Source organism: Pyxicephalus adspersus, chromosome 7 (genome assembly GCF_032062135.1).
Source record: "Pyxicephalus adspersus chromosome 7, UCB_Pads_2.0, whole genome shotgun sequence".
NCBI classification, from domain to species: domain Eukaryota; kingdom Metazoa; phylum Chordata; class Amphibia; order Anura; family Pyxicephalidae; genus Pyxicephalus; species Pyxicephalus adspersus.
In genome coordinates this window covers 30483747-30511736 of record NC_092864.1, presented here as the reverse complement: position 1 = coordinate 30511736, position 27990 = coordinate 30483747, and the positions used below count along the sequence as shown (strand labels likewise).

Genomic DNA, 27990 nt, shown 5'->3' with positions numbered 1-27990 from the left:
TCAAAAAGTCTAATCGCCCTTCTATGAATGTGGGGTTAATGTGGCCCAAGAAAAAGCTTTCCTTTCTGTGCTGTAAGAGCATATTTCTGCCTGTGGGGCTGAAGAGTTTCCATTAAATTTCCTATGAAATCTTTTAGCACTCCTGATAGCAATAGAAGGGTTCCTTCTTTATCAAAAACTAACAAACATCAGGATTGAATAAACAATTTAAAAATAACTACAAACAGAAAATTGCATAATTTGCCATAGCAACTGTTGAAGAGTTTAATTTTATTTTGTCACATGATATGTTTTATTTGCTTAAACTCTATTGGTGGTAGATGCCTCTTGAGAGGTTGAGTAAGAAAGCTGCTTTTGTAAGGGGATGAAGATGATGCAACCATTAAAATTCAGCAGAAAAATGTCCCTGTTTTTGGTTAGATTGATATTGATTTTGGACTTGGCACTCAAACATTCTGGTGTTATGCTTTTCATTTTTTTTTCTTCTTGCAAACAAGTTAACATTTTCAATGATGCTCAATTGGATGGTGAAGAAAATAACTTACACCATTGGGACTTCTTTCTGTAGATAACGGCCCATCATTGTGTGAGTCATAGTTCTGTTTGCGGAGATAGTTGACAATTGATCACCATATGTTTGTATACTGCGATCCAAAACTCCATTATCTTCTCCATTAAAGCAAGATGTTGTTGAAGTCACAAGCTAATACTGGGAGGCTAAAGTGCTTGGATCCAGGACAAGATCCTGTGGGATTTGAGTGATGGCGTTTAAATTAAAAATTAAATTAGATTTACAACCTAATTGTTGTTTTGATGAAGAATCCTAATGCCTTTGTTCTACAGTAAGAATTGATATTTGAGCTGAAGTTAAGACTCCAGTGGTTTTCAGATAGAAGCCATTTTGGCTTTTCTTGGATCTTATGGATAATATAATGGCTTTTATCTAAACCAAACTGTAGACAGACAGATATTAATGTGTTCCTTTGTGGAGATCAGTTGGTGTACTAATGTAATAAATATTTTTTTTTCTTTTGCAGAAGTTGTACACACTCAAGGTCCTTTAGATGGAAGTTTGTATGCCAAAGTTAAGAAAAAAGACTCAACAAACGGGAGCACGAGCACAGTAAATGCTGGGGTCATCCCTCTATCTGCTGCCCCAAATCATATTGAACACACCTTGTCTGTTAGCAGTGACTCTGGCAATTCAACTGCTTCCACAAAAACAGACAAAACTGATGAGCAAGTAGCCAATGCAGCATCCAACCCAGGGTTGACACCTGAGGAAAAGAAAGAGCTTGAGCGCCTTCTCAGTGGCTTTGGACTAGACACTGATGCACAGATGCACAACCTAAACCCAGTAACTTCTGTAAGCGGAGCTATGTTGCACGTGGTCCCAGCGCAAGTTCATGTCAATGGAGATAGCCTGTCTCCACCAGCTGAAAGGGAGACCGATATTTTGGATGATGACTTGCCCAATCATGATGGACATAGTGTTGGCAGCTTGGGCACCCTGTCCTCCTTTGATGGTACCCCCAATGTAAGTGAGACTGGCTATCAGGAGTCTTCACCCATAAACATGTCATTAACCAATGGGCCAACAACCCTAAATGGCATAGATAGGCTACAAAAGCATGGCTACTTTGGTAAGGAAACAATGATCAATGGTGTGTATCCATACAACAACCAGAACATCACAAAAAACACAACCATCCCACCGTCTCAAGATGTTGGCAATCAGATGAGGCCATCTGTATCTGCCCAGGATGGTCTGTCTTCCTACCAAGTCAGCCAGCCAGCAATGTCCAATTGGGCACAACCTCAGTCGGCAATGACACAAAAGCACTTATATTATTATGACCCTAATGGGATGTACCGCTCTCAGTCCTTCACAGCTGCAGAGCCGGCAACATATGAACCCAGTTCACAGTTACCCCAAGCACCAGCCCGAAGCGTAAGCAGCAGAGAGGCTGTCCAGAGGGGTCTAAACTCTTGGCAACAGGGTGGAAGCCGCCCACCTTCCCGTCAGCAGGATGCTGCAACTGAGAGTCAATTTAGCAGCCCAAATCTGCAACCAAGCACTTTTCAGACTGTTTCCCAAAGCCACAGTATCCCCGAATTTCCTAAGTTGGCCTCCCAGAAGGAAATTGAACAGTCAATTGAAGCACTTAATATGCTAATGTTGGACCTTGATCCTTCATTTTCACAGATGCACAAGTCACAGAGTGTTCCTGTTGCTCCAAGAGATGACAGAATGATGCCAATTACAGGGTCACACTCAGCCCAACCCACTCTGGCAGCCTATAGCTACCAGCCCTCCTCTCAGGTGGCACCTGAAAGACCTAGCAATTCATATGCTGTAACACCAACTGCCACCCTTCCTTCTACTTCATTTAGCCAGCCTCAAACACCTATCGAGCAAGTTCCAAGATCATTTTCATCTGCAATGTATGAACCGCCACGGGCAGTGGAGACAGCCAGACCTCTAAATGAATACCGGGAGCCCTATTCCTCTGGATCTTATTCCCCATATGGCTATCAAACCCAACAACCTCCATCGACCTTAGTCAGAAGTTATAGCTATGGGACGCCCACTACCACCTCTAACATCCCACCATTGTCTGCTTTTATGCAAAGCCCACAGTCATCTGCTGTACCTTCCCCGGCCCTCACCCCCGTCAATGCCCCACCCCAACAACCCATCAGAGATGTCCCAGAGGACGAACAATATAACATGGAAGGACTTGTCGCTCACAGAGTAGCAGGTAAGAAAAACATCTTTACTTTTGTTACAAACAAAGGCTAAATACCCCAAATACCCAGAAATGGAAAAAAAATATTCTTTTTGGCGTGTAAACAATTCTGGCTCTTTAGCTGTAATTTGATTTTCAGAAAGACCACCATGTTGTATGTCAAATCCATTGCATTATTGAAGCAATCTTTCTTTTTTATTTCCTTGACCAAAAGCCGTATTTTTTTTCTGTTATTACATACATATTACAAAACAAGGTGAACATTGTCTGGGTGGAAGATTGGTGGCCTTTACTGTTTAGGTGACCAATATGTTAAGACATACTATTGTTTTTTTCTTGTCCTTAGACAAACCCTCTCCATCACTTTATAGTAACCATTCTCGTTTGTCATTCAAACATTGTTATAGTAACTGAGTGCCCAGGGTAAATATTTGCATGGTTGGTATACAAAATGTGGTCATTACAGACTGTGTTTGGAATCCATTGACCACAGACAGAGTGTGGCCAACCTCACATTCTTCCCAGCTGGTCGCTGGACTTCTGGTGGAACACATGAGTGTACAGCTCACTAACCTAAACTTCTCATACGTTTAGGGTCCTGGCTATACATTAAGGTTAGCTGGCCTTTTGATACTCGCTATTACAACATAGGAGACTTTTAGTATTCCTTTCTGGGAGGGTGAAACCATTCCTCTTCAAATTTTTTTCATTTTATGTTCAGTCTTATCCCTAGAAAAGGTCTGCTTACAATAATCTTTTCTAAAGTACTTATTTAACCTTACCTGTGCTATAAGAACCAATGTAGCAGACTCACTATACATCCCAGTCGACAACCATGTTAAACTTTTAAACTATGTTATGCAGCCATGAACTTGTTTTTGCAGCAGTCAGTTGCATTCCTCATTACATGAATGTACATATTATGCAGTAACCATCAGACGACCCGGAGTTCAGTCGCTGCATTGACGACACCACCGCCAACAAGCTCACAAGTGTCTATAGGATAAACTGCTTTTGTAGCCCATAAAGACTAATGAGAAACTGCTCTCCTGTTTCAATAAAATGGAACATATGATTGTTTGCCATGGTCAAAAGGACAAGCCTTCCTTCAGACGTTGGAATGTGAGCCCCAGTGAGTTACAATTCTGTGAAAAATTAGGCCATTTTAACCTCTTACCATATTAATGTTGCTTATGCGTCATCTGTTGTCAGATTTATAAACTAAACAATCCTTAATTTAGTCCTCAGACTGATAAAAAATTCATTGCATTATATGCATGTTTGAGAGTAAAAGGGTATGTGGCTCCTATGCCCAATGGCTGCCATTATGTCCTTAAAGCTGAAGTCCAGGCAAATATAACAGACAAATATTAATACAGCCCTGTTTTTATTATTACATCTTTATATGTATGCAAGCAGTGTATAGACATGAATCTTGCCTGGTATCAGGTTCTTGCAAGACCTGCATGGCACAGCCGAGGCTGGAAAATGGAGGGGAAGCACAAGGAGCCAGTTATGCTGGCAGTGCTTATGTGCAAACAAGGAAAATGCTGATAGTAAGGGAGAACAGGGTGAATTAGAGGTGAGTAAGTTACCAACCTTACCCTTTGACTGTCCAGTCATAGATTGGGAACCTGTAAATAAATTGACAGCAAAGCTATGTCTCCCGCCCTGCCAGACAGGGCTATGCCATGTGGTATGGGTGAATACATTTCAGGACTGAATAGACAGAAGTATAAACCTTTTGGCAGGCAGGCAGCTCTAATATATGTGTTGTATCTGTAGTTTTAGCCTAATTTTCACAAATATTTTCCATTACATCTGACTGTAAGTCCTCTAAAACATTACTTCTAGCTATTTTCCCTCCTATGTTCCTGCTACAGTGTAGATGTGATGTTTTTTTGCATGACAAACACATACAGCAGGAGACAAAATGGTGGAAAACATCAACAAATTTAGACTGTACAGCAATGGTCCCTTAGCTGTATGAGTCCCTTCATCCGGCATGTGTGGAATCCATTGGGTCAGCAGCAGTTTTTAGTCTCCACAATGCGAGGGGGTTGAATTTTTGCCTCTGTATTTAGCTATAGCCGCATGCTTTTTGTGCTAGGAAGCTGAGCGGATATATATACACATCCACCCAAAATGAAACTGTGAAATCGGATACATCGGTGTCTGTTACATTACAGCAAATATAACCAACTAATATAACCATTAAATTCAAGCTTAAACGACAAGTAAACCTGGAAATACAAACTATTCTTGTGCAAAATAATGGCTAATGCCTTTCTCAAACATGTATAGATGAATTCGCCTAGAACTTTGTTTACGCCATGATTGGTTTGGATTTGCAGTTAACAAAATTAGGATTATGGTTTACTTTAGGGTTTGGACAGCTTTAGATGGGCTTTTTATGCCTTCTTTTTTTTAACGTTAAATCACCTACAGGTTAGCTATTGCAAATGTTTCAACAAATGTCTCCTGTGTCATCTGTCATCCAGATTATGTGGAAGCATATAGGGGGCTTTTTGGAGACATATTGGAGGTGAACAGGGATCCACTAGGAGTAGGTAGTTAGATACAAGGACTGGGAGTGCACTAGGAATCCCTGGGTATGTTGAAGTCAGGGATGACACAAGGACTGGGAGCACAGTTGGAGGTAGTGGGTACATTGGATCCCAAATGCACTAGAAGCTGACATTACAATCCCAAAATACATGGGGACACAGTCCTATAGCAGTAGCAAGTAAGAGCTAGGCAGAACCAATGTGTTACTTAAACACAGAGCAGTGTATTGCTGTGGCCTGAAATGTAACCCTAATCAGGAGCTGTCTCCTGATCAGTTGTACTGACAGTGCTTCAACGCTATAGGGAGGAAAACTGGCCCTGGATCATTGGAAAGGAGGTATTGACAGTTTTAGGTTGCTGCTATTGGCTCTCCTATTACTTTTGGACAATGGTCACCAGAACAAACAGAAGGGGTGAGTATCTCCAGCATGGACATAGACAGCAAAAAAAAAGCCTAACCAATCTACATTCTATAACACAAGTAATTAAGCTTATGACTAATTCCCTAATAAGTTTGTCACTAAAGGTTTATGTAACTTCTAAGCCACTTCCACCCATGGAATTTTTAATTAATGATAAACTTGCCAACCCAGGCTGTTTGGACATTGCAGTGACAGCTGCCTGGTTTTGGCCATCGCTTGACATCATTAAATGAAGTTATCTTGTACAAGTGGAGAAAATTCACACTCCAGTCTGGTTTCAAGCTGGCCACAACCAGCTTTATTGCTCTTCCAGCATCATATTCAGCTCATACAGTGCAGGACATTAAGTAGGTACATTATACCCTAAACCTCCTGAGGAGGTGGCCAATAGGAATGAAAGAAAATCATAAGATGTGTTTTTGGAGCTAGCCACTGAAGTTTTGCATAGCCATTGAAGTGGATTATTTGGTTTCAAAAGTATTTAGAGGTGACAGGTACCCCTCACTGCCAACCAAGAGTACTGAACATAGAAATAAATGGAAGTGCTGGCTGCAGCTTTAAAAAAGCTGCTTGAGTATTTAAACTATTACTTAGAATATTGTAACATTCTCTCACAACTGTCACTATTTATTGCAATATATTACTTCCACTGACCACTGCAAATGCAGATGGATGCAATTATCTTTAAGGTTTGGGTCCTGATAAAGGGGCAGGGAAGTTCACTCCTAAAACATGTTGGTTATTTTATCTATTGTTATCCAACTCCTAAAGCAAACAAACAAAAAAAAGGTTTGAGAGTCTACAGCTGTCAGTGTGGATTCTGAGAGTCCATGAGCTCCGCAATCTAAATTCTGTTGTATGATAAACGAGTAATTTGGGAAAGATTTCAGTATTTCACATCCGTAGCTTATGAGCAAAAAATTTTTACTGGGAACCTGGCCCCATGATGTTATATATATACATTTTTTTTTAGTATGTAACATTTGCCGATACACTTAGAAAGGTACATTTATTTAGGGCCATGGAATACAAAGAATGCTTCTCTAAATTCCTGATCATTTACTATGGTGATCTGTACCAAGTTACAGAGTTGCCGCTTTAGCTTGATACAATACTTATCTACACAGCTTCCCTTTTCTCATGTGCAATGACCTTTAATAGGTTCTATGGATGGCTCCAAATGTTGAGAAAAAAACAAACCCTCAGAAACCCAGCAACAGATCACACAAATTGCAAGCAAGAAAAAATGGTAATGGGAGCAGATCTGCTACAAAATCATTGTTACACAACTATTAGGGGAATATTTATAAAGGGTCAAACTGCATGTTCCCCTGAAATAGTGCCTCAAGAGGCATTACAGTACCTTTATCCTCAACTATCAAAAGCTTGGTTATCAGAGAACAAAACCATTTTGAACTTGAATGATCATATGGAAAAATAAACTTAAAGTAGAAAACAAAAAAAGTGAAGAACATATTTCTTCCCCCTACTTTTATATGAATACCAGCCCTATGCCAATGAACATTTCACTCTAAATTTAAGTTGACAGACAGCTACGGGTTAGGGGTTTAATTTCCAGACCCACAATTTATCATTACAAGCTTTTCTCTTCTTCTGCTGGCCTAGACTGAGACTTGACCGCTATTAGGATTTTATTGGGGGAGATTTTTGTTGTACATATTGTGGTTTTTGGAAGGGGGGATATGAGGGCACTGACCTCACCTAACTTTACATGGTCATTTAATGAGAAATTCCAGCAGAATATATCCATTCATCCCCACAGCAAGATCTTGTTTCTTTATATGGCATTCTGTATGTTGAAACAAATACCTTGTTGTGGTAGGAGGGATTCCTGAAAAATTCACAACTCCTGTAGGCATTTAGGAAATAGAGAATGCCAGCTTCAATGTGGCTTGGGGAGGCTACGACAAACGGCGCCTATTCTTACCTCGAAGAGGAAACGTTCCAATGATATAAGCTTCTTGTGTCAAATACAAAAATGTTTAGTTCAACAACCATACATCTGCTTACGGGTACACATACACATTTTGGGATCTGTTTATAAATGTTTTTACCTGAAATTCACTCAACTTTTACCAAGATTTCACACCAGATTTTATTAGAAAATGTGCAAATCAACCTTTAGCCATCATTCATACATTTTTCTAATTGAATACAGGACAAAATAAGTGTTGACTTTTGGGTAAAGTTGGGTGAATCTTGTTAGCATTTATAAACAATACCCTTAAATATGTTTTTTCAGGCCAAGAACATTTTTGTGAAAGTACAGAAAAATGTCTGCTTATCCTTTTCCTAAATAATGACTTAGTATAATATGTGATGTTTTATCCAAGCCTAAATTTACCTAATTTTAGGAACAATTAAGGACCTGTTTCTTTTTTTTTTTTTTTTATGTTCTAATATGTAAAACTATAGGGGTTTTACTTGGGAATTCCCTTTATTAGTTTGTTTCTCTGCCCCTCCCATCCCATTTTTGGTTTATGGTGCACCACAAGGAATGTATTGGTGAGAAAACAAATAAGAATCCGTAATGTAACAGCATTGCAACAACATCACATACCTGCTATAATAATTTTGAATGCAGTCTGTTTTTAATTATCTTAGTTTTTTATAAATCGTTCTGTTGTTTGTGTTTTTTTCCCTTTTGTATCATTTTACCTTTTCATTCGTTTTAATAGCAAAGAACTAACTGTCATTTTTTTCCCTTTTCATTTGTCCGTCTTGTCCTTTTTTGGCTCTTTTGTGTATTTTTTTTTGTTCCTTCTGTCTGTCACTTTGTCCTCCATGGTCCCACCCCCTTCATCCTTCCATCAGAGTACAACGACAAACTTCAGAATATCCGTAAAAGTATGAACACCCCCCACTCACCTCAGCTTCACCGTCAACGCTCCTTCACTTTCTCTGGTTTGTCCTCTACGCTGTCTCCTTTCCATTTTGCATGGCATTTTGCACCTTCACACAGTGTGACAAAGTGTTTCTAGAGTCAGTTGTGTTGTGAATTGCTACTCTTAATGGCTTTTTCAAAACTGCGAGTGACAATATGTTCTGCTGGCATGCAAAGGTTGTATGTTCCTGGAAACAAAGCCTTACATTTATTGCCTACGACTACTATAGACTGTTCAATATGTTGCTTTGTAAGTCATAAAATGATCTTTAGGGCTAAATTCTGCATTACTGTTGATTTGCTCGGCTCATTAACTTTCAATAAAGCTGATGGCTGTGCCATTTCTGAGCCCATATCTAAAATCAGCTTTTCTGAGATGGACCCCTTGGCTAGAGTTTTTGTTGTACTTGAAATTTATTTGGTTTTGTAAGAATCTATGGTGGCATCTACATCTATATCCCAGAGCAATCAGTCCATTTTAGCTCTGCTGATTTCATGCAAGGGTTCAGCCCTCACACAGCCCTTGTTTGTGGAAATTGAAGAGCTGAGGTCTCTAAATCATTAAACTGTCACTGAAAGAGCTCCCCGGTTTCTTGAAGAACCTCTGTAGCAAAATGGTATATTCTGAAGCATCCACTGTGCCTAAGAAATGCTTTATTCTTGGAGATGTAAATGCATAAAATGCTGTGTCTATCCAAGCATTCCAAAGATAATTCTACACAATTGTGTACAACAATCAGACTCAACTCAACACAAGATGCAAAATTTGAATGTTCCCTATTGCTGTGTTTCTCCACCTTTTGGGGTAACACTTGAAATAACTTTATGGTCTTCAGGGAACCCCAGCTATAATAACTATTTCCAAAGCGCACAGTATAACAGTGTGGTGGGTCAGTGGGAAGAATTCCTCCTACATTGCTGGCCATTTGGAAGAATGTCACCCTACAGATAGCCAAAATGATCATTGTTGTCACTTAAACTGACCTGAGAGGCACAAAGTGCTCATTGCTCAAGGAACCTCTGGAAAGCTCTGGAGGAACTGTGGTTCAGAAACACTGTCCTATTGGGCACAAGAGATTGCTTAGAGGTCATGGAACCAGCCAAGCAATGAGAACCATTTACAGATCTATTGTTGAATAATACTTAACTTTATTTCATGCATCAGAAAGAGCTTCGGGTAGATGTTGACTTACCATGCGCTGTAAAGCAGCTGTGTGTGATAACCAATGATGCAAGCAACTAATAATTTTTGGGGTATTGCTGCAACTGTCCTTTCTGCTTTTGTCGGTTGCATGGAGTGATCAAAGTGTGAATTGAAGCCTCTAACCAATGACTGGCGATCAGATCTCACGAGATGTAAAATCTTTTATGGCAGTTGCTATCTTGTGCATTTTTTTATGTCTTTTGGAATTCACTGGTTTGTACACTAACATGACCGAAAGTGAGATGAAGTCATTATTTATTAAAGCCTGGGAAATGAATGCTTCTCCTCAGTTGACATGAATTCCTATTGTTGTGTTACATTTTTGCATCTCCTAAAATGTTCATAATGATATTAAAGGTAAGAAGTGTGGCTTAATGAAGGGAGATTAAAACTCAGCTGATGACAAACTTGTATATAAGAGTTTGATGATTATGATGTTTGATAACCAGAATTAGAATGGTCAACTCGTTTCTACCTTACTGTTTCATAATTGGTTTCTTTCATTTAACCAGAGGAAAATCTCATGCTAAGGATAGGAGTGCTCACAACTTCTAGTGATAGGTGCCATCAGGGAATAGTTTGTATCTGTTTCCAGTAGCATTTTTTATATGTGTACAGAATGTGCCCCCAACCCCTTATAGCTGGGCGCAGCACCCTGCACTTTTCAGTAACCACCCAGCTGTTTTTGGGTGGTTACTGAAAAGTTGGGTCACAATACAAAGGCCACCCCCTGCCTACAGCTTCCTCCCAAGCAGCCTAAAAAATTCTGGGGAGAATACTGTAAATATATAAAATCAGAAAACCTGATGTATGGGAAATATTTTTTTATTGAATTTGATTTTTTTTGAAATAATTAAATTAATTGTCTTCTTATAAATAAACTCCTCTGTGTGTAATCTGCACCACATAGATTTATTATGTAATATTTATACACAATAAATCTATAGCCATTCTTTTAGGTTTTTTTTTTAAAGAATGGCACTGTTGCACCTCTGTGAGGTTTTTATCTTTTTGTATCCCCTCTGGGAAATTTAGCTTTTCTATTGGTCTCTGGTACTGGGAATGAAAAAAATAAAAGAATGGCTGTTCTAATGGTAAGTAAGAGGAGATATCTTATGGTTTTGGAGAGACTTTCTCTTACTTGCCGCTGTGTCTCTAGGACCGGAAATGAGGGCATACAGCTAGCAGGAAAACAATAAGTATATAAAACCTAATATTCTTCACTTATCTCCGCTCTATCCAAAAAACCTGGCTTTACATAAACTTAATTTTCCTCCCAAATGTCTTAACCCTAAATATTTGGCTCCATCATGTCAGCCAGCCTATATTGGTACCAGATGCCAGTAATGAAATATGTGTTTGAAAACTTTCATTCACACATGCAGAGGTCTCATCCGTATGCAAAACAGAGCCATATATTGATTAACAGGAAACGTATGGAAAAAAAATCATATGTATGTGTATGTAATGCCCAAACTGTTCTTTTTTAAGTTTTGGAAAGAGTAGGAGGTTTAAATCTTCTCACCAGCCTTCCTTTCGTTAAATCTTCGCTCCAGCCTCCCCTTCAGTTTTGCTCATTTGTACCAGCTAATCTCCTGGACTGAATTTGCCAGCTCTGATTTCCCTGCACACTGTGATCTTCTTATAATATGCACTGGAAGCTGCAGCAAGTCAGATTAAGCCTGTCTCATTTCCTGGGTGGAGGACGCCCAGCATCATCTAGCCCCTCCCTACCAATTCTGGCTGTCCCTGACCTTTCCCTTTTATTATTTGGTTTAAATTTTTTCAATCATAGAGGCTCAGAATCACCTGTGGGTAGTGCCTAAGGTGTTCTGCATGCAAATGCAGCCTGCCTGGGTATATTCACTCCTCCAGATGCTGCTATCAAGGCATTTTTATGTTTACATAACTCTCCCTAAAAGCCATTATACCATAGGGGAACCCTTGAAATAATGTTCAGATCTTTAGGTAATCCATACTATAATTATGCGCACGGCTCACAGTATATTAGTGTGGTGGTCAGTGGGAAGAATTCCTCTTACATTGCTGGCCATTGGGAAGAATGTCGCCCTTACAGATAGCCAAAAAGCTAATTGGTGACACTTAAACTGACCTGAGAGGCACAAATTGCTCATTGCTGAAGGAACTCCTAGCAAGCCCTGGAGGAACCCTGGTTCAGTAGTACAGGTCCAACCCTTCCACACTCTTTTCAAAGCTAACCATATAAAGTGTTGTCCTTTTTACACTTTTCAGGGATCGGTATTTAGTGTTGTATTATTTTATTGACACATCTTCTAATGTGACAAACAAGTGACATGCCTGTGTAGGACACCCCGGACAGAGCCGTGTGTGCTGACCCGTTATTTAGCATCAGATTTGGATGGGGTCCCTGGAACATAAACATGTTGGCAAGTCCTCTGCACAGCTTGATGCTCAGCCTGGGCTGTTTACCCCTTTCTGCCTGGCTACTGGGTGTTGTACAGACTAGAATCTTTTGATTGTGTACAAGTTTCCATCTCCCCTCTTGGCGGCTGAACAATAGTCCTTATTTTAGAGACTAGGAACTGACACTCTGGCGGATAAAGAATCTGGAGGCTGCAAAGCTGTGTATCGTCTTCAGAAATGTTTGGGCTAGTTTGGACTTGTTGTGGATGACGAGAGATGTTTGCTACCTCCTCGTCTTTTGTCCCCTGCTCGTCAGAGGCGCGAGATGGGGGTTTTTCAGAATGTAGATTGTTATATCCATCAGGAATATTCTTCCCAAGCTGTACTCCAGGTAGATACAATATGAAAACACCAGTAGGTAGTTTATATAGGCCTGCACCAATGATGTATTTTAAACTGGTCTTGGCATAAGCATGTATTCTCCAGCACACCAGAACTGATAGAATAGCAGAAGGATGACCTTGTCCATGCTCTGCTGCTACTTTACTGTCCGATTAGCAGGGTTGGGGTTGACCACACTGTGGTGCAGAAGTGAAGAGTCAGGACCTGGCCAGCTAATTTGACACTAAAGAAGAATATTTACACCGATGAGGTCATAACCTTGCTCACTTTTCTCTTTCTTACCTGTTGGAATGACAGCATATTGCAGTGCAGCTGAACTGAATCCCCCTGCTGCTGCCTTTTCCCTTTCCAGTTTTAAGCTGTTTACACACACCAGACAATTGTTACCCGGTCGTGCCTTTCTCCAATAAAATCTGACATATAAACAGTGGTCCACCAACGTTGTTCATTGGCCATGGCAAATTGATGAATGACCAATTGGTCCTGCTCACTGGTCCTCCACCCTTGCCTCTCCATAGAACACAACAGTGTTGTGTGTACAGTGCTTAAATGTCCATCTGTCATTGGAAATTATCAAAAAAGATAATTTCCCAGCTCTGATGTCTGTCGGATGTCTCTGCAAGGCTTTACGCTGAAGTACAAAAAAGTAAGCCAATATGAATATGGATTTAAGAATATTACTAGCTAATGGAGCCTCTTGAGAAGCCATGTTTTATTTAAAAAATGAATTAAAAGGTTTCCTTGGGGTGTTGGTCCCCCCCCCGGCGCTCTACTAGAAATCCCTGAGAGTGTTAAATTCTGTTGTCCTAGTTATATTTTTAGTATCCCCTATTATAAAGAGCTTATGTCAACATTAGATAATATAAATTTCCTGTCTCCTGTCCACACAGTAGAACAGCTACAATCTTGTCTTATCCGTTCCACCTTATCGTGTTCATCTCATGTTTCCATTTCACATGCAGCAGCAGTCACAGCAATTCCCCCACAAGCCCAGGGCCTCACACTGTCTGTGGCATTAAACTACTCCTCCAGAGTGACATTTATTCCACTGAAATGCTGCATTATTATTCAAAGCACTGAGCCGACACAGTCTATGCTGAGCCCAAGACCTACATGCCGGTGTCATTCATAGAAATGAACGTCAGGCACATGGAATGAAAAAATTCTAGAGATAATAAAGTTAAATTCTGAACTTCTATTACAAAGTTGGAAGTAATAGAGAAATATAGAGGCTTTCATTGCTGAGAGAATTTTAACAAAGTAATAGTTATTTGGTTGTCTTTGGATCCAAATCTATAAGTCACTGACCTGGAACAAGCATGCGATGGTATGTTTCACCATTGCACTTGTAGTTGTGTAGATGTGAATCCTAAGTTGTCCTTAAAAATAACACTCCCTTTGAGCCCCAAACGCTTACCCTGGTAGTCCAAATGCTAGCCTTCCCTGTAACTCCAACATTCATTTTTGTTATAACTTCAACATTACCTTCCCTGCGGCACCAACACAAACCCTCCTTATAGCCTTATACCAACCCTCACCCAACCTAAAAAGTTGGGTTACAATACTGCATACAGCTTCTCTCTACCCCCGCCCACTCCCCAGCTTAAAACAAATTCTGAGGAGAATACTGCTTTAAAAATAACTGATTCTCAGATGTCCATTGGGAATCAAACATCTCCAGTTGTGTGACATATGTGCACTCATCTTTATAGAGTCTCTTTATTCCCTTGTTTGTATACTGGCCTGGCCTGTAGCAGGATCCTCTGCACCATAGAAAGTCTTCCAAAGTTGAAATATATCATCACCAAGATTTAAGTGCAGGGACCTCCTGTAACAAATTTGTTTGATGTGAAGGTAACATATCCAGAGAATGCATGGTTGTTCTTGGTCAGGGAATGCAAATGTTGAAGCCAGGGAATCCCCATGGCAGTTTCATGATACTTCCAGTAGAGATCACTCAACTGTGGCAACCAGATTTTTTGCAATTTTTAAAATTCTAGCTGTTGAAAAGTCCATGATAATATATTTTACATCTGGCAATTTATAAAGCCATTGGTTGGTTTTTAAATTTCTAGGGACAATCTTTGATCCATGTGAGCAACAGCCAAGGCACAGTGTTTGGGGCCCATGAGTTGATCTAGTTCCAGTTACCTCCTAGCCTTTTTGGGTAGATGGTAGATGACACTACTATTGTTTAGAGTAGTTATGGTGGATTGGAGTGCTGCTAGGACACATTGGCCAGATCTCTGTATCTGGGCATCCTAGGAAGGGGGGCCACTTAAGTATTTGGAGAGGGGTACTGAATTTATATGTGTAGGTACAATTATGTTTTAGGGCCTCCACCTTGGTCATACACACACAGGTCAGTTTGGGTGCAGGCATGGTGGCTACATGTAAGGCAGATGGTGGCCAAGTTTCAAGTGTTAGCATTGCATAGATTTTAATGATTGCCAAGCACCTGGCACCTGACACTTTGTATGTTTACCACTGTGGGTTTCCTTGGGGCATTGTGGTTGCCTCCCACATCCTGACAACACACTGGTATATTGTCTTCAAAACACATTTTCCCAGTGTGAGTGTCTGCAGAAGGAATGTTAGATTTTCCCTCCTTTTGGGGCAGGAACTCCTTTAAAGCACAGAATGTAATGAACTTAGAAAATATTGTACCATTATGTATTTAGGCTGTGAGGGAATAAAATGCATTTTGACAACTCCATACAAACACAGAGAGAAAATACCACTCAAGCACAATGGGCCTGATTTATTAAAGCTCTCCAAGGCTGGAGAGGATACACTTTCATCAGTGAAGCTGGGTGTTCCAGCAAAACTGGATTAGATCTGGCTCAGGATTAAAAATATTTGCTAACAATTAGGAAATCTATTACAGATTTGCTGAATTACCCAGCTTGGTGAGCTTTCATAAATCAGGCCCATAAAAGCTCCCAACCTTCTAAAATAGCCAAGGGATACCTTCCTGCAAACAACTGTGCAGCCGAAAGACACACCCCTGCCATGCCCTATAGTTTTTTCAGCCCACGAGGAACGTACAAAAGCAATAACTCAATAATTTTTTTTTATCACTAATGTTTTTTTACTTGCTTCTCAAAATAGCAGATGAAGTAATGTTTGGATGACCTATTTAGTGTAGAGCACAGCTTTTGGCAAGTAAATATTAGATTTTATGTAGAGGACCCGACATTACACCAAAAAGTAGGACAACTGTGAGGACAGAGGGAGTAAAGGATTTGAGTCCAATATAGTGGCAATCTCTACAAATGAGGCACAGGTATATTGAAGGACTATGTATTCTCTCATCATTATTGCACAGGAGGAGATTCTGAGGTGGCTTTCTAAGTTTAGTGACCATATAAGGAAATAATTACAGTTTCAGAAAATATAGTCTCTGTTAGGAGAGTGAAGCAGCGGTATAGTAGGTCATGACTGACTGTACATTAAAAATATAACAATGAACAATTATTTTCTGTGTGTTTTATAGAAGGGCATCTCTGATGGTTTGTAGATTTTTCACTGGATTGGTTATAACATCCTTGGTATTTAAACCAACCAGGAAACGTCCCCAAATTCTGTTCACACTTTGTTCTCTGTTATATTCTCTAGGTGTACAAACCCGGGACAAAACCCCGGATGAGATCAGCTCTTTAACACGCAGGAGGACGACCAGTGAAGGACAATATGAAGACAATGCTGGAGAACCCGGATACAATCCGAGCAAAGTGCGCTCCCCTGTCCGCTGCGTCTCGCCTGAAGTTTTCAACACGATTGCGGCCAATCCGGGAGGGAGGCCGAAAGAGGTAACTATCCCAATAATTTTAGATCAGTACTAGGCAAAATAAAAGCAAGTTTTACTTGCTTTGATGTATTGTATATTCTGCAATCATTTTACATTTCACTATCTATTTAAAATGCTGCAAATACAGAAATATATCTGTACATATGCCAACAATCCAATGGGCTACCAACTTCCTTTTTTAGCTGATAACACAGTGTCACTGCTGCACTGATGACCTAGTCAGTGTTGTCAGGGTTCTCCTCCTGTTGGACTACAGAACACCTTTTTCCTCTCTTCACCCCTATAACATGGGGGGTATGTTTTGTACTCCAGCAGGGGTAGACATATTCTTCATTGTAACAGATTTGCACAGTGTCCTTTTGCTGTATGTTGAAAATGTAACAAGTGAGCAGTGAAATATGTGTGTATTTTGTAACTTTGATACATTTGTATTGCAGCCTCATCTGCATAGCTACAAGGAGGCTTTTGAAGAAATGGAAATACCACCTGCTGCTATTAGCCCCACCTCCACAGGTAAGCATAGTCCACCAATTAAATGTACAGACTATTCAAAAATAATCTAAGCTCAGGCTGTTTTACCAGAGACATGAATGGAAGTTCATGTTCAAATATCAGGAGGAAGCTTGCGGCCATCAGTCAAACACAAATCTTTCTATAGGTTTATATGTGCATTCTATGCATTTTATGCACATTATATTCCTATTAAAGCCTTCCTTTGTTAATCCAAAGCCCTAAGACTGCTGCCCGGTTTCACTATTTTGGATGTAATGTCAGGAGAGCTGTCAGAATGTCAACACAAGAGTCCAATCAGCAGACAGTGGTAACCCATAACAGGAAGTGTCTGTAAAACCCCCAATGTTCAGACCACCAGATATTCCTTTACCAAAAGCTGCAAAAACAGATTAAAAACTACATTTCCATGTTCAAATGTATATGAATTGTTTATGATTGACTCTCGAAATCTTTTTTAATTCAGAAGATTACAACTTTTCCTGCATTTTTGCTAGGCCCACCCAAGGAGCCATAGGTTATGCTTGAATTTGTAGTGCTTCAGCATTTTGGGGGACCCAATTGCTTTCAGTTGCTTTGCTTGTTTTAAGGTGTCTAATTCTGCAAATCCAACTCTTTTTTTTTTTTTTTATTCCTGATCCAACGTCTCTATCACGTTTTCATTTCCTCCTGATGTGTCAGTGAATCCTGTTCCAGAATTTCTTTGCTGGTGATCTGGTAGGGATTCTTATTGGAAGCTTACCAACGAATTCTTTTATCAATAAAAGATGCTTGCTTCAGTGTTCTGCTGTGTAGAAGAATGCACAGGGGCCCCTTAAAGTGTCTGTTTATTAGAAATACAGCTATACAGTAGAAACCTTTCTATCAAATGATTACATTTTAGCATTGTTAAAAAATATTGGGGAATGGGGGTCAGCTTGAATGTTCTCCCATATTGTGAGCTGAATGACCTATAGTTAAAGCTGAAGCAATGTGTGTTATAAACAGTTAACATTTGTTTGAATCAGAATCTGACATTATTGCTATATTGATGAGTCCAAGACCTGCTGAGACTTCTAGCTTCCCAGCAATCGGCGGATGTTGGGTGTTTGTGCAGAATTGCCATTGCAGAACAGGGATAGGAAGACCCTGATTCTGACAGAGAGGGTGGAGATGTCATATTCCGATCTCTCTCTCTCTTTCACTGAGTGGGGACTGGAAACATTCCTGAGGCTGAATAACAGAGTTATTGTGTCAGGAAACAGCAGAATGTCTGGAATTAGCTTGTTCTCGCATTCAACATCCATCATCAGAGCTCTTCTCTGTTCTCCACAATTGGCCTATTAAGGACAACATGAATCTGACAAAGTGCAGCATCCAAAGAGCTTCTAGCTGCTCAGACTCCTTCCTATGGAGTAGTCTGTAGTCCCAGAGCATGCACAAACTGCACGCCAGGGATGGATAAAATGGGGCCCTAGATAATATAAAGAGGGGCCAAAATGCACAGCATTCCATACACAGTTTTTCAGTTCCTTCCCCCAAAACTGGCCTGTTGCATTCATTCTCAGTGCATTTTTCTTTTTGCGATTCTCATTATCACTACCTGAAAACACTGCACCTTTTTTACCATGATGGTGGCAGCAGAGCAGAAAACTCACATGCTCTACAAAGATATGTTGTTGGCAGTTGCTTTGAAAGAAATGCTTTTTTTACATTTTGGTGCATTAAAGGTGAGAACTGACCCTCACATTGGGGTTCACCTTGAGTATTAGTATATTTGAGAACATGGCTCCCTAGGTATTTAAGGGGGTGAAGGCAAGTTCTGGATGACAGAAGGTCATCCCATTTTTATATAGCAGTCCTCCCAGGATCTAAGACAGAATTCAATTTTTTTTTATCTGTCCCATTAGATACAATAAATGAATGTTTAAATTTAAGATGTTACATCTATCAGTGTGCACCGTTTGATCATTCTGATGTCTTCCTTCTTTCTGCTTCCATCTAGTTGCACGATCTCCTCCAGGGTTAGCAAAGACACCTCTGTCTGCACTGGGGTTAAAGCCGCACAACCCAGCAGATATTCTGCTGCAGCAATCTGGAGGTGAGTGCCTTTTCATCACACACATTACAAGCCCCCAAAGATTTTTTGGATTTCATCACACAGTAACTAAAATTGTATGTCCAGACAAGGCCTATTTTCCTTGTTTTGGATAAAGTGTGGAAGGATTGGACCCCCTGTTTTCTTGTTACTGTTATGTTGTCAAGTAACAAGCTTTTCCCCTGCTTATTTTTCTGGTTACAATATTTTACTAGAAAGGAAATGAAAATCTCTTAAGGGCATCACGGAAATAGATTTGAAAAGACAACAGGGGTTTAACCTTCCCAGCTTTATCCAAAAAGTTTTGTCAGGACATTTTAATGTAAAATCTTATTGTGCCATTAATCATATTCACTACTGATATATTCTTTATATTTTGAAACCAGTTAAATGTACTTTGATGTGGAATAGAGCTACAAAAATTAAGATAACAAAATATATATAAATCCTGGGTTTTAGCTGTGCAATGATGACAGCAAAGAATTCTTAATCTTTTGTGGAATGTGAATGCACGTCTACACTTGGCTTTCCGCACTGGGGTTCCACTGAATTTCAGTCCAAGGAGGCAGTTTTTATGTTCTCCCATGTTTCTTTTGGTTGCTCCTGTTTTCTCCAAAAACCGGCACCATGTTAACCTTAGAATGTCTGCTTGGCTCTGGTACAGTGTTCTGCAATGCATGGACAGACAATGGCGCCATTAGGGGAGTGCGAACAGTATCAGATGGCACCCTCAGAGGAGGAGACACCAAAATGACTGTGTAGGTACACATTCACCAATAGACAGCTCGTTTGGTCTCTCGCTATGCAGCCTGCCGTGTCTTGGGTAGTGACTGCCACCTGTTGGGCACTTTGCAGACTGGTAAGCGTTCCAGCACTGAAGTTCATACAATACCGCACTTGTTTTTTATAAATAAGGGAAACAGATATCTTCACTGTCTTTTCCAAAGTCATATCTAAAGTAGGATACCAGAATGAGTATTTTTTAAACCTACATTTTAATTAAAAGTTTCAGGTCCAATTCAGACAACAATGCATGATGATTTAAGGTCAATTAGGAGCTGGAAGATAGTGCAAGGTATCAGCATGAGTTCTGATTATTGCTTTCTGTCCCAAGAGTCATCTTCAGACAAAACAAATGGAACCTACTAAGGGGTAATATAAATCCTCCATAGAACAGCCTGCAAAATGATTGAATAATTAAAAAGGGTGACAGGTTCTCCTAGCAGAACATAGGTGTAAATGAGCCATCATGGCTGCCAAAACTGCCAAAGTTGGTATATCCATGTACAGCCATTTTTATATTTAGGTTAAAGTAGAGAATAGTTTTAAACAATCAAATTCATAAAAGGTAATAGCAATATTTTTTTTAAAATAATTTTTGGCCAACTTCATTTACCTAATTTATGGGCAGCTAGGCAAGTAAGTCATCCTGAGCCAATGGTGAATCTTCACTGATGTCGCTTTTAAATCTTTTCTCACACCGGCCCCTGGCTCCCTGCCTTGGAAAGTCTGACCCGTTCTGTTGGAATGCTGTAGGAATATCAAAGCTCAGATTGTTCAAGTTTTTAGGGAAGTGAAGACAATCATGTGTGCCACGGGGACTCTGGAGGATCTCACAGGAAACCAAAACCCCTTTCCAGCACGCGTGTTCTCCCTGTGGAACGTGCGGTGACCCCGCAGCTCTTCGGCAGGAAGGCCCCAGTGTGGGGGTGTCGTTAGTTTCGCAGCAGATGCAAGCAACGCATGTTTTCCAGCTGCAGATACACAGCTCTGTTCAGCCCAATAAACTTACCAGATGTTGCAAAGGATTCTGGGCTGGCTGAGAATCCAGGAAGAGCACCTAGAGCTGCTGGAATCTTTGTTTCTCCAGCAGTCCTGCTCCTAGTTCAGGCCTGAAAAAAAAAACTATCAATTGTTATGGGAACTAACATACTATTAGTAATATTTGTTTGATTACATTCAACCTCCTGAACCATTTGGTAAAATACAGATCCATGAGGCAAAATACCAACCTATGTGGTGAGATGTATATATGGGGTCAAATACCAATCCATGGAATAAAAATCCAATTTTTGAGATAAATGGCATTGTATACCACAGGCGACTAACCAGTGGGGGATTCAGCTGAGGACACAGTAGCCGCACACAAAAAGCTTGTGGACTGTGTGTTTTGCACCAGTGCACATTAAATTCTGTATTTCATACGTGCAGTAAAATGTTCCGATATGCGTCAGGTATTCTGTAAAAGCCCATTTATGTAACCCTACAGGCAGTCATCCCTCCATACTACAGGTGCCCAACAGATGGAGAGCCAAGTCCAGAACATGACAGTCCCAACAATGTTATATGGTGGGTTCCTGTGCTCAATGCCCTCTATGTTTACCAGTAAAATCTTTTGATATGTAATAGATGAGCTGTAAAACCTTCGTGAAGTGACCCTACAAACAACCATTCCTCTTTTTATCCTATACTGGTGATCTGCGAGTTGAGGAAACAGAGATATATTATCATTGCCATAAAACGGGACACCGTCCGCTCCAACATCTAGCTGGCTGCCAACAATCAATTAATCTGTTAAACAATACAGAATTTTAAGCATGTGGGTAATTACTTGATGGCAGGGGTCTTGCAGCCTGCTGGGCACCTCCACCTCACATGTCAGATTGCCCTCTGCAATGGCTTTGTCTTTCGGTCTGGGAGGTCTTCAGTGTCGTGTCTTGGTACACAGTGTTGCATCTGCTCCAACCTTCACTTGTGTCCTGCTGAAGCCTTTAGAAAAACAGTGAGGCTGTCTCACGTAGATGGGTGTCATTTGATGCCCTTTGGATTTGACCACAGAGCTGGCCCAATACCTACATTTACAAACATAGCAAAGCAAATGGCTCTATTTGATCTGCTTTGGCTGCAGTGCAAATGCAACTCAACAGGACTTAATGGTGATTAAAGAGCCGCAAACTTCAAAGCAGGTGAAATGCAACAACCTTAACTCAATTTGGAATTTATAGATGCAAGTCTGAAATGCACTTCAAACACAGGTAATAGATGCCCATCTACATAAGTTTTTCCTTTTTATTGTGGCATAACAATAAACACAATGCATTGCAGAGCCATTCATTTTTTAATTGCAATGACAGCCCAAACAAACCTAGCCAGCACAATGCATGTTGTGTGTAGGACATCATGACACCTAATGTGCATTGTCTTGGCATCCCATGCAATGTTCCCAATGCAAAGCATGGTAATTATTAAATACCTCAAAAATAAAAATTTGTGTTACCTGATTGAACCGGCCCTCAAGGATGCCAAGACATTTTCCAGCAATTGGGGATACTACTGGCATCTTCTGCCTGGAGGAGACGGTTATGACCCTTATGCTGTGAAGGTAATTTCACTTAGCAACTTTTTCAAAAAGTACAGAGCATTCTATAGGCAGATATTCAATCAATATGTTTTTGGAATGTGTAGGAATATGAATCAGCAGGAGGCAAACCACATGGAAAAAACCTATGAACTCCATGGAATTGAACTGGAATAATGAGTTGAGCAGCACACACAGGATGGATTAAAATTTGGTATAAGCAGCATCCCAAATTTTAGATTACTTAACAATGCAGCACATTGTTGATGTGCAAACTTCCATACCTCCTAGCAACCAATCTGATTTTAGTTTACCATAGCGGGAACAATTTCTCATTGGTTGCTTTGTTTTGCTGCACTTTGCAATAACCACACCGGCTTGTTCTTTCATTCCGTGTTCATGAACGGTTCTTTGCTGGGGGACCAGGCAAATGGAAACTTACTGAAGCTAATTGTTTGTCGTCAGCACAATGAAAATATTACATTAAATGTCAGAGTTTTCCAGCTCCCCTTTGTATGCTGATTGTCAGATATGTACAATGCTTTATCTTCTTTATGTGACTTTTCGTGTTTCTGTAACTGGTGACACGCTCTGAAATTCTTATTTGTACTGTATCACTGTTCTTTGTATGAATTTCTGTTCTGTCTCTTCCTTCCAACATCAGAGTTTGAGACTTATATTGAATATGAAGATGGTAAGTTGGTTTGTTCTGCTCAACTGACTTCATTATGTCTTGTTAAGTTTTTCATAACCGCATTGAAATTTACATACATAATTTACATAGCTTGGGGATTTGTTTTTTGGTCTATTTAGTTGCTCAAGAATATTTGAATTTTGCGCTGCTGCTAGTAAGTTGAATTATGAGCTAGCTTCTTTTTTTCTGGACAGTAAAATGTTTTCTCAATATTAAAATATTAAATAAATTTTCAATATGGCCCTATTGGCACAACTCTTACTCAATGACTTCCTTATGGCGTTACTGGAAGTGTGATGACTGAGGCTAGTCCAGTAAAATTTACCGCTGGGGATAGAAGAAGTTAGGTGATTCATGCCAACATCAGTGCAAAATTCTGCAGGCATTTTACAGTGATTGTGTGTGGATTTGCAGTCTCCTGTTACATAACTCTATGTTGCACATCTCCCTCTCCAAAAACTATTACAAATCTGAGGGATAGAAGCAGCCACTGCCTGACCCATGGCAGAAGAATTGTAGTAAATCCATTTATCTGGCATGTGTTATGAGTGTGAGGGGGATTCAGTTGCTGAAACCCCAGTGTCATTGCATGGGAGAAGAGCATAACCCTGTGTAAGCTCTCACTTATATCAAATCCAATGCATGCAGAGCTTTTTCTTCTCATGTTAGGCAGTGAATGAGAAGCAGAGGAAGCAATTAAAAGTATAGCATTCTGCAGGTTATGGCCTTAAAGGAAACCACAGGTTCACTTTACTGCATAAAATCCCCACCCCTGCTTACACTTTACAGAAACTAAAAAAGCTGCAGCACACAACGACCATGTAAATTGATAATCTACAGCAGCGCAATATGGCGGACCCGTCCAACCGTGCACACAAGCTTTGCACATTTATCAAAAGGCTACAATATACATTCCCAAATATGGCCATCATGTGGGGGGATCTGGCTTGGCTAAGTCTGGGATGTAAACAGACGACGTCTGAGGTATTTAGACATGAGCAGAACACATTGTACAGTGAAATCACGGCTATTAGTCGCTAGTTGCTAAAAATAGATTGTGAAAAGCTGACGTTAGCCTGGATCATGATGAGCAATCACCGACAGTCAATCCTTCCTCATAAGAGACTGAACAGAGTGTTTTAAGTCATTGTTCTAGACATGCACTACAGAAGGGGGTGGAAAGTGTAGGGTTAGCTCCAAAACACACAACCATCCCACGCCATTAATTTTATTTATTAGAATGTGTATACAATTATAGTGTGGTCCAGCATGGGAGTGCTAAAGTGTAACTCTACCCATCTTTAAAGGATTTGATTAAACAGCCCACAGCAATTTGACTCCAAATGAAGATAGTGAAAAATGGAAATGAATAAATATTGCTAATTTGGAGATTCTGGTTGATTTCTGGCTTCACTGTGGCCACTTAAAGCCGAGAAATAATAGATACATTGATTGATTTACTAATACTGCTGGTGAAATATTTAATTTGCACCTGATTTTGTTTCAACTCTTTATTTAAAATACCAAAAGGGAGTACATAATATTTTTCAAAAGTTTGCGAAATTCATCAAAAATCCTTGTACGTTTCTTAAACGTGAACTAAGATTATTTTATGTGGTCAATTTAAGTGAAGGCAGACAAGACATCAAAACATGGGACTTGGAGACACACAGGTGCCGTGCACTGTTCAATCAGTGCCAGAGTTCTTTGAGTTTCCCATTTTACACAATCTTCTTGAACCTGACCCTTTTCTGGCACTTCATTCCAAGTTGAATGTTTGACCTTCTGTGACAGCTGCACCGCAGTGGAGACAGACAAGATCGCTATGCCACCCAGCTGACATCTCCCTTTTGTATGGGCTGAATTCTGGCTGTGAATTTCTCCCATTGTGTTTGTAGGCAAATACATCAGCTGATTAGGGAATGGTGTCACAAGTTCCAGAGGGACCAGGCTATGTCGGAATGTTTAACTTCCTACAAGAAAAGGAGGCTCCCTACTCCCACGATCCCTCACACAGGGCCAAACAAAGGGACTGGGCGTTCCATTCTCACCCATCTTGTAAGATATCGAGATTAGTGAATGAATGTGGTGGGTTAAGCTTACAATTTCTAGACTTGGAATACTCAGCAAAGTATAAGTTCACATTGCAGCAGATAATAGTCCTTTGAAAAGAACAAGTTGCTAGGAATATATATCAAGGTAAAGCTTGTTATCATTTATTTAGATTTATAAGGATTTTTGATCATATAGACAGTCACTACTCTCCAACCAAAGCTTCCAGACAGAATAATAACAATGAACTATGGGTAAAATTTAAAACTACATGTAGAATGTAGACAGTTATATATACAGTAGTACATTATGTATACCAGTAGATACTTGGTATTCAATATACATTGTATAATATTTTTCTTTAATGAAACCCTTGGGTGACGCCCACCTAGATACATACTTATCTTACTCCCCATGCAGATGATTCTCACTGTGTGGCTCTACTTAGTTAATTGTCTTCTGAAAATGCCCTCACTGGGTCCTCTTCATAGTAAGTGGTGCCCCCATTCAGTATTCTGGTGAAGCTGTCCAGCTTATGTTGGTTAAAATGCATCACTACCCCCATAAAGAAATGTTTGGAGTCACAAAAGTGAGAGTTATGGAATTATAGTATGTGATTTGGCCAAACATCTGTGGACACCTGACCATCACACCTATGCAAACTTCTAAACATCCTGTTCTAAAACTTTAGCCATTGGTATGGATTTGCCCTTCTATAACATCCCCTCCAGGCTTTGAGAAAGCTTTCCGCTAAGTTGCAGTTAATTTTTTTGCCCATTGAGCCAGAAGAACATTTATGAGGTTAGGTAGTAATGTTTGGATGGGAAGAACTGGATTACAAAAGTTTTTCTAATTTATGTCAAATAATCAGTATTGTTGAGGTCAGGGCTTTGTTCAAGCCACTCAAGTTCCTTCACACCAAACCCATAAACCAATGTGTTTTTGGAGATGGCTTTGTACACTGGGGAATAGTCATGCTGAAAATATAACACACAACAATCAGTGCAACAACAAAAGTGCACATCTTTCTAACCTTAATACTAGAAACAACCAGAAACAACTGAACTCAATAATTTGGATATGTCTATTTACTTTTGGGTAAATAGAATATCTATTCTCAACCTTTCTACATTTAAGGAGTTTTCAGGTCTTGGGAATGTCCACTAACACCCCTAAGGGGTCAATGGAAAAAAGCCTCTAAAATTGGGGGCCTATAGAAGAATGCTCATCTGTAGTGGATAGTTTTGCAGCTGTCTCTACCAAGTTGTGCTGGCTCCAAAAAAGGTGACGCAGGCATCATCCATTGGAAGGTCAATCAGCCACAGTTTGAGGTACCCATAGCAAACACTGAAGGAATTCTGTGGTTCTATAGAACACTGCTTGATAATGACTGATATAGAAGGTGAGATGGTCAGTTGGTTTGCCAATATAGTGCACTGAACAGCCAGTTGTACATAGAAAAACATTATCCCCTGTAATAAAACCTAATTTTTATTATTTATTATTATTTTTATATAACTGTGTATTAATATAATTAATCCATCCGTGAGCTGAGTACTGAGTTGGGAGCAGGAGTAGGAAAGAGTGTAAAGGGCACAGGGATGAAAGTAGGACAGCGAGAAAGAGGGAGCCATTGAAGCATGAATAGATCTAACTTGTGTATAAAGGGAGAATTAACTATTCATGGCAGACTCTGCGGATTCCTCATCTTCCCTTTTGTCCCTGTGAGAAAGTACTTGTGAGAGAGGTGGAAATCAATTAATCTGTTGTTCATTCTTTGGGAAATGTCACGGCAGACGGTGGCAATCCCAACACTGCCACACCAAGCTTCACATACAGGCTGCTGGGGGTAATTTAATACCTCACAGCATTATAAGATGATTGGACGCTGTGATTGCTTATTACTCTTTGCCTTATTAAAGTGATTGTAGAGCCAAATTACTATTTTTATTAGTCTTGGAAAAGGTGCGGAAGAGTTATAACCCCTGGCAGATTTGTGGCACAGAAAGCACTGTAAGGAATCTGCCCAAAATGAATGAGAATCTTTTCATAAGCAACTGTCAGTGGAACAGGTTTCCCTTGTCCACCTTTTTTTTCCTGATTCAAATGACAACATTCAAATTTGGATTTTTGGCCCTGTTGACAAAGAAAAATATACATCTTATTAAATGGTGTCTAAATTATGGACACTGCCACATCCCAAATAAATCAACAATACCAAACAAAACCTGTTTAGGCCGTACAAATATTTGACACTAATAATCTTGTTCTCTGTTCTCAGTGCGTTTTGTGACAATTAAATTCTGTTCATCAGGAGTTTTAGAGAACTTTCCTATATCAAGAAATACACATAGATCTCAAATAATCTACTCATAAATCAGGTATTTTAACAAGACTATTGAGAGGGTAGGGCCTCACAGGGGCATTCATCTTTGTTTACACATATAATTTGATTCTATATGTTAAAATTTTGACTGTTTATCATATATGTAGGATGAAGATCTGTTGTTTTATGTGTTTTGAATATTAAAAATAAAAGAAATACTTTTTATTATTAATCTTAAATGAAGTGTCATAAAACTGTTTTTTTTGTGCTGCCTAAAAAGTCCCCTAAAAGGTTTTGTTTGGTCCTGTTGACATTGGTCATGAGAATAAAGAATAAATCATAAGTATTAAACACTTATCCCAAAACAAAATTTGTGGCTATTCATGGACATCAATAAAACCTTTGTGTTTCCAGTTTTAATGCAGTGAATACAAATGACCTCTGTCCATGGTTGTCTTCCTGCATGGAGTGCACTTTAATACTTTTATGTAACAGTGATGGTTACTACTAATAAATTATTTTACCA

General features: G+C 39.8%; 1 protein-coding gene across 7 annotated transcripts in view; it reads left to right on the top strand.

Annotated features, from left to right (window-relative positions):
* Positions 1–27990, top strand: part of TNS1 (tensin 1) — a 271239-nt gene that overhangs the window by 228829 nt on the left and 14420 nt on the right. For 5 of the 7 annotated variants that reach the window (XM_072417966.1, XM_072417971.1, XM_072417967.1 and 2 more), the window contains 5 exons: positions 1038–2762; positions 8576–8665; positions 16255–16448; positions 16885–16960; positions 18942–19037. In XM_072417966.1, coding sequence (XP_072274067.1) covers positions 1038–2762; positions 8576–8665; positions 16255–16448; positions 16885–16960; positions 18942–19037 — 2181 coding nt within the window. The remainder of the gene's footprint in view (positions 1–1037; positions 2763–8575; positions 8666–16254; positions 16449–16884; positions 16961–18941; positions 19038–27990) is intronic. The other 2 variants (XM_072417968.1, XM_072417970.1) reach the window with 2 other exon arrangements.